At 38.1% G+C, this 8,198-nt stretch overlaps 2 gene segments (V, D, J or C); both read left to right on the plus strand.

Annotated features, from left to right (window-relative positions):
• Positions 1–502: 502 nt before the first annotated feature.
• Positions 503–1,698, plus strand: LOC124106610 (T cell receptor alpha variable 13-1-like). The segment is given in 2 exon segments: positions 503–644; positions 806–1,698. Coding segments are annotated over 2 exon segments (327 nt in total).
• A 2,274-nt stretch (positions 1,699–3,972) lies between these two features.
• LOC124106595 (T cell receptor alpha variable 14/delta variable 4-like) lies at positions 3,973–4,809 on the plus strand. The segment is given in 2 exon segments: positions 3,973–4,337; positions 4,505–4,809. Coding segments are annotated over 2 exon segments (354 nt in total).
• Positions 4,810–8,198: the final 3,389 nt, after the last annotated feature.

Raw genomic sequence — 8,198 nt, forward strand, 5'->3', positions numbered from 1 at the left:
TCAGACTGCAAAATGGTGCAGCCAAAATGGGAAGCTGTATGGAGATTCCTTGGAAAACTTGCATTGGAACCACCATTTGACCCACTTATCCCACTCCTTGGTCTATACCCAAAGGATTTAAAAACAGCATACTACAAGTACACAGCCACATCAATGTTTATTGCAGCACAATTCACAATAGCTAAACTGTGGAACCAACCTAGATGCCCTTCAGTAGTTGAATGGATAAAGAAAATGTGGTATATATACACAATTAAATATTACTCAGCAATAAAAGAGAATAAAACTATGGCTGCTTTTATGTGTCTGAATCACCCAGAGGGGGAAGAGAACACCATCTAACCTGAGGGTTTAGTAGTTAAGGATGTGACCACAAGGTGGCAGTCTACCCCAGCTGGTGCAGAATAAGTGGAGGGTTAATTGTAGTGGATTCTGAATAAAGAGGTTTATAGTAGAAGCAGAGCCTTGTCCTTATTGGTTGGGTAGACAATATGAGAAGCTGCTATAATTGTTAGAGAAAGAAAGTGACAACCAGACAAGAAATAGCTCTTCTGGCTAGAGGTATCAAGTCTATTGTCCAAAGGTAGAAACAATGGAGACATTGATTTATGCTTTATTCGTATTCTTGTGGCTGCATCTGACCTGTGAGTTGAGAACTGGGGTATGATAGAGATACTACTGGGTGTTATTTTGATGTCTAGGGAGAAGACTGGCTTTATTCAGAGCTCCTTCCTATCCTGTAGTAAAAGAAAATTCTAGAGAGCAATGACCTGACAACTCTCTCCTTTCTCTTTGTCTTTTTCAGGTGTCAGCCAAGGAGAGAAGGTGGAGCAGCACCCTTCTACCCTGAGTGTCCAGGAGGGAGACAGTGCTGTTATCAACTGTACTTATTCAGAGAGTGGTTCATCTTACTTCCCTTGGTATAAGCAAGAAGATGGAAAAGGTCCCCAGATGATTATAGACATTCTTTCAAATAAGGAGATAAATCAAATCCAAAGATTCATTGTTGTGTTGGATAAGAGAGCCAAACCCTTCTCCCTAAACATCAGAGCCACCCAACCTGGAGACTCAGCTGTCTAATTCTGTGCAGTTGATGCACAATGCTTCCCAAACACCTCCAGCCTGTACTCAAACCTACCACTGGGCTGAGCCCTACCTGCTTCCTTTTTTTGCAAAGACCTTCCAGTATTGCATTTTCTATATTGTTATTTTGCAAGTGGAAACTAGCATATAGGCATTCAAAGTATATAATACATACAGTGGGTTCAAGATGACCCAGAGAGGGTCAGAACATTTTGTTAGCTGATAGTTCTTAACAGATTATTTTTTTCTATTTTTATTTTACGTATTTAAAGTACATAACATGATGGTTTGATATACAAAAAACATAGTGAAAATGAACAGCTAGATGAAGTGATGTGAGATAAAGAGGGCAAGGTGTGGCACAGAACTTCATGCCCACTCTGGGCTCCTCACACCCAGGCGCCCTCACAACTTCAGCAATCCTAAACCTGCACATAATGGATTCTTCCAGGGAACAAATGATGTTTTGTTTTGCAATCTAGTTTTTAAAGATAACATTTGCTATTTTGACTTCTCTCCTATAAATATCACTTACTAACCAGTATCACAATCCTTGTCAGATATGGGCTACTGGTGCTTTAGAAAATTATACTTGTTATTTTTCTTATTATAAAAAATTACATGTTAAACATAGAAAATATGTAAAATATAATATATGAAATTGCTTTTTCTGTACCATGATAAGTGTTGCTAATATTTAGTCAAAGCTTCCAATGCAGTAGAAAGGTAAAATCATCAAGTTTGGAGATGTAAAATCTAAGACAATAGATAATAAAATTGTTGAATAGATTTTTTAGCTACTGTCAAATGTACAAAAAGTTATATAAAATGATAGATATGTCAATTTGCTTCAATATATAACCACTTTACCACCTATATGTATCCTATAATATCCTGTTGTAAATCTTGAATACACTGTAAGGATTCTGGCTGTGGAAATGTACAAGGCAGCATTCATCTGGTGAGGAAACTCCTGGGGGGAAACAGGTGCCCCGTTTTCCACACTTGGAATATTCTGCAGTTTTTCCTAGGAACTACTAAGATAACTAATACATGTGCAATGCCTAGCTGCTATGATAATGCCCTGCATGAGGAGGATCTGTGCTAGAGCCTTATTAGCTTTGACCTTGATCTCAGGTGCTCAGCTTGTGGGAATAAAGGAATTCTGTTGTTGGACAACCACAATGTCACACCAAGCTCTGCTGAGCCTGAACCTTTCCACATAACAGAAACTTTAAACAACGGGCTTTCTTGAGAGCTACACAAAGCTCCTAACATTTCACATTACAACTGCAGTATGTAACTGAGAGAGAAGCAGCATAATGTTGCTAACTCTGTAACCTGCCTAATGCCACAATGAACAATAATGTGCTACTGATGCCAGTGACCTAATGTAACCTATTGATATAAATAAAGCTGGCAGCTCAGGCGAGCAGCTTTTGCTTTGCCTCTGCACCTTGCCTCTGTCTCCTTTTGCTTTCCTTACAACATACACAGCAAAATTAACTAAAAGAAACATGTTATTTCTTTCTACTTATTTGTGTCTTTCTTTCTTGATGAAGTTCTATTGTTTTGAGATGATTAAATTTATTCCTATGCATTTAGCTTTTATTGCTATCTTATAATTCTTTCTGGTATATGTGAGAAAATTTTTATATCTACATTTTAACTACCATATTGAAAACTTACTACTATATTACAATAATTTGGATTAATGGTCTATTTACTTATAGCTTGCTACAGAGATTTCTGTTTGAAAGTCTTCCATGTGCTGTCTGTGTTGTGCCAGAGCATGTGTGTTTCAAGAATCCTGGGTCAGTGCTCATCTTCTGTGAACTGTTTATGGAGACCCTCTGAAGAAGCTTAGTTGAAATCTTTTTTATCTTTCTTTCTTTGTTTCTTATTTTTTTTTTTTTTTTTGGTAATGGTGATTGAGCTCAGGGGCACTCAACTACCGAGCCACATCCCCAGCCCTATTTCACTTTTTATTTAGAGACAGGGTCTTACTGAGTTGCTTAGTGCCTTGCTTTTGCTGAAGCTGGCTTTGAATTTGTGTTCCTCCTGCCTCAGCCTCCTGAGCCACTGGGATTATAGGTACATGCCACTAAGCCTAGCTAGTTGAAATAATTTACCTGGCATGATCCCTGTTCAAAATTTGGCATGAGAGTGTCAAAATATTGATTGTGGAAATGGATACTTCTTGACTGACAGAAGTACAGTTGTGACCCTCCATTGAGTGAGAAGTGTAATGAAGCTGAATACTATAAGGAGAAATTAATTATACCTTATAGTTGATGGACCACCTGGTAGAAAAATATTGGTGTTTGAGAGCAGAACAGTTGTACTGTATGTGGTATCAGATTTAAGGGAGATTCCAGTACAAATCTGAGAATACTTCAACCAATCTAGACAAGAGTAACATTATTTTGAGAAGAGGATAAGCTTTGGCTACTGTATCACCAAGTAGGGATGACAGGCATTGGTTTATTGTTGGCATTTTGTTGAGTAGTATCTTTAGGAAATGGCCTTGTCCTTTTTAGTAGTTCACCTGTTTATTTATTTATTATATCTTTTCATGTTTTTTATTGGTGCATTATAGTTGTACATGATGATGAGATTTGTTGTTACATATTTGTACATGTGCATAATATAACATTATAATTTGACCAATGTAATTCCCTAGCCCTTCCATCATCCCTCTCCTCATTACCACCCCTGGTCCTTTTCCTTGAATTGATCTCCCTTTGATTTGCACAAGATCCCCACCCTTTACCTGTGTCTCCATTTTTCCTTTCCAGCTTCCACATATGAAGGAAAACAAGTAACACTTGACTTTGAGTCTGGCTTATTTCACTTACTATAATGCTCTCAAGTTCCATCTATTTTCCTGCAAAAGACATAATTTCATTTTCCTTATGTATTAATAAAACTCCATTGTGTGTATGTATATATACCACGTTTTCTTTACCCATTTATTTATTGATGGACACCTAGGCTGCAGGTTCAATAGTTGTTAAATTAAGAAGGGAGTCTGGGTTGGTGAGATTGCCAGTCACACACACAGCAGTTAGACATGACTTCCTTTCCTGTTCTGGGGCAGCAGCAGCTTGGAGCTCAGTAGTACCTCCCTCACCCTGTCAGCCTGCCCACCCAGTACAGAGCCCTGAAGTCAAAGAAGAATTTCTTCTGAAGGAATAAGGCAAACATGGTGCTGCCCAGACTGCTGAAACTGGTCATGGTGTCCATGTGGCTGGGTAGGAATGGTTCCTGTGGAAGGGGCCTTTTTTGTGACCTAGAGATTGGGGGTCAGGATAGCCTTAAAGGGACTTTGGGAGGGATGGTTAGCAGTGTGTAAAAGTGCACCTTTATTTGTCCCAAGAGCTTGTCCCTCAACTTTCTGATTCTTTCCTTTTTCCTTCAGGATCCAGTTTTGCCCAGAAGGTGACTCAAGCCCAGCCAGCCATGTGGGTGCAGGAGAAGGAAGCTGTGAGCCTGCTCTGCTCCTATGACACCAGTGCTGGAAGTTATGATCTCCTCTGGTACAAGCAGCCCAGCAGTGGGGAGATGGTCTTCCTCATCCTTCAGAACTCTTACAGCCAGCAAAATGCCACAAAAGGTCGCTACTCAGTGAATTTGCAGAAGGCAAGCAAATCCATCCAGCTTGTCATCTCAGCCTCACAGCTGGGGGACTCAGCGGTGTATTTCTGTGCACTGAGAGATAGATAGCACAGTGAGAGGACTGTTGGAGGCAGTTGTACAAAAACCCAGGGTCTGCCTGAGACAGCCACCTGCTGTAGGGACCAAGGCAGGTAATGCCACTTCAGACAGGAAGTGGCCAGGGTTGTGGTGGCTCCTGTCTGGGGTTGGAGGGAAAATACTTATTCTGAGGAAATTCTGCTCTCTTTGTTTCATTCAATAATACTCTCAGCAAATAGTTTATAGTAAATTTTATTGCCTTTTACAGCAAATCACTCTTTAGCAGTACACTTTGAAGAAATTCTTACACATTTATTTTTCAATATAAATATTGTTTTATTTCATTTTCTTTGTGTTCAATAACTCTCCATTAAAACAAGTGAAAAAGCAAATAAAACAAAAAACTTGTTGAAAGCAAAATGAGGAATTGCTTTAACGAATACATTAACATATGAAGTATCAACTTATTAGTTATTTTTTAATTCAGAAAAAGGCTAATTTCTCAATTCATAAAGGACTTTTATGTTCCTCAAATATTTTGAAGTCTCTTATCTGTATCTTCAATTGAATTTATCTAAATTTATTCCTACATATTCAGTTTCAACTGAATTTTTTATATATTATTTTTTGCTGATATCCCAAGTACAAACAATGCTTATTTTAAAAAATCACATTGGTTTTATAGCTAAGTGTTTCTAAATTTTAAAGTTGCCATGTAAACTTACTACCTAAATTATTATATTTTATTTTATGAGGCTATATTTACCATATTCTGACACATAAAGTGATAGAATAACCAAATAATAACTCTTGAATTAAGCTCAAGATGCTCTTGATACTTGGTGAGTAACATATTTTTTTAAAATTTGGACTCTTTCTTCTATGATGTCAGAAAAGCTTTTAATCATGAACTTATCTAAGAGCTGTATCTCATGGTGAACACAGGTCTCTTTCTTCCCCCCAGATTGGATCCATGGAGACTCAGTGACCTTTTTAGAAGGGGGTTTTCTGAATATAAACTGCACTTACTCAGCCTCAAATTACCCTACTCTTTTCTGGTATATCCAATACCCTGGAAAAGGTCCACAGCCCCTACTGAAAGCTGCGAAGGCCAATGATAAGGGAATTGAGAAAGGTTTTGAAGCCACATACAAGAGAGAAACTACCTCCTTCCATTTGGAGAAAACTTATGTCCAAGAATCAGACTTGGCTATGTACTACTGTGCTCTAGGTGACACAGTGTCAGAAACTGAGGTGGAGCTGAGTGCAAACTCTGGCAAACTCAGGGGCCTGGGTGCTAAGCATCTGCCTCTGATATCTCTTTGGTTTAAGGACCAGAAACTGGTCTACTATTGTAGCCACCCATGAAGCACTGCTATAAAAGTCTTCCAAACCAACCCTAAGAACACAGTAGGAGAATATGAAGCAAATTTACTTCACATAAGATTCTTCAAAGGTTAGAGTGGAAACTGTCACCATACTTCTTCAACTACTCCTGAAACTTGTGATTTTAAAAGCATAAAACCTCAAGGTGAGTGAAATAATCTATATGTCCATCTTTGCATATAATTTTATCCCCTGACCTTGTCTCAGATCCTGCAAGAAAATATTGTTTAGAAAAATATTTGTGGTTTCTGAGAGTGTGAATGCTTAATGTGTCCATGAGAAGCTCATGATTTCTGAAGAAAGTTTTAGCCTAAGAAATAGTAAAAATTTAAAGAAAGAAAAGAATGTAAAGAGTGAAGGGGGACTGGGAGTCCCACATTTGAAAAGATAAGATGAACATTTTTTAATTCCTTTGGGGAATGTATATGCATACATGCATGGGGAGTTCTCCAAAAAGATTACCATTGACCAAAAACTGTAGAGATATCTCTTTCCATAATTTCTCAGCAATCTTCCTTTCTATCATTAAGATAGTACCTGAGATAGATTGGAAGTGTCCAGGATCCGGAGTATAAAAATTCTACTGGGATAAAATTCTTTCACTGTAGTTTGGTGGGGATCCCAACTTCCCCTGTATCTTTGCACCATTTCTCCCACAGAAGGGGAGGAGTAACTAAATGGAGTGGGAGATGGTGGCCAGGGCTATAAGAAAGGAAGGATGGCAAAAAAGAAGAATCTTTGGATTTAATTGCAGAAGACCTGGTATCTTTGTAAATATTGGAGATTTCCTTTTGGGTTGCTATTGTAGGTAGTTAATATATATCAGTTTATTGACCCATTATGTGTGCATTTTGCTTGTGGGAATTGTTCTTGAGCACAATAAATGAGAGTGAGGGGATGCTGTCCATTATTTTCTGTCTCAGAGTCTGCAGAAGAATGCCACTTGGCAGATACTAACATTGGTTTCTTTAAAACTGGTGACAATAACATTGTCATTGTTGTGAGGAAGGTCACTCAGAAAAATACACCAAGTCCCAGTTTTATCCAAATTGAAGAGCCAACTGGTGACTGCTCCCTGCAGGACCATAAGTGTCTCTGCAAGGAACAGGCCCACACCTGAGCATTTTAGGATATTTAAAGGCAAAACCCACATCTGGGTTGACATAGCTGTCAGCAAGCAACTATGTCAATAAACTGATGTACAGAAGCTGGATTGGGCAGGTAATGAGACAATGCGATGGGTACATTGGTATTTCCCACAGGACTTTCCAGGTTGGCATAGCAGCGAGCAAGCAAGCAGAAGGGATGTGGGTCAAAATGACTCTAATTGAGTACAAGTTAGAGAATGGTTACTAATGTCTAGACAGGCAATCTCTGACAAGGGACATTGTCCAAGAAAAATGAAAAACAAAAAGAACAATTTTACATTGTATAAGAATTGCTATTTTGTGTTCCCAAGTATGTTATGTTCGGCAACTATTAATTAATGAGTACAGTGGTGGGGCTTCCCCACAGGAGAATATCATTTATTAATGATATGGAGTCTCAGGGTAAAATGGAGTCTGTTTGGTCATTGCCCATATAGTCTGGCCCATAACATCATTGTCATTAAAGTAACATTGTCTATAAATCTTTCATTTTTCATTATTATCCATTTTAGGCTTCCCTTTTATCTTTTTACACCCCTCCCCAGAGGCCCATCTTTAGATCTTATTAGATAGTTGATCAATAACTACTCATACAACATAAATAATTTATGTTCATAGGATAAAACAACTTTAAATAGGTCAAATAATATACAGAAAAACTAATTTATTTTGTGAAGTATGGTAGATTGCACATGTGTCCACTTCTGTCTCTCTGAAACTCCAACAAGAGGGTATTTCAAGAGGCAAAATTCCATGATCATGAAGACAATGGAAAAAAAGAACATTTGCAGATGAAATTCCAGAAATATCTGAAAAGTTGAAGCAAAATGTAAATCTAACAGACTTCAAAGAGCTGAGAAATGTGAAACCAAATCTTGCAGAAGA

The sequence above is a fragment of the Marmota monax genome, unplaced genomic scaffold (genome assembly GCF_021218885.2).
Source record: "Marmota monax isolate L192 unplaced genomic scaffold, Marmota_monax_Labrador192_F-V1.1 WCK01_AAM20220418_F8-fsc00482, whole genome shotgun sequence".
Taxonomy (NCBI): Eukaryota; Metazoa; Chordata; class Mammalia; order Rodentia; family Sciuridae; genus Marmota; species Marmota monax.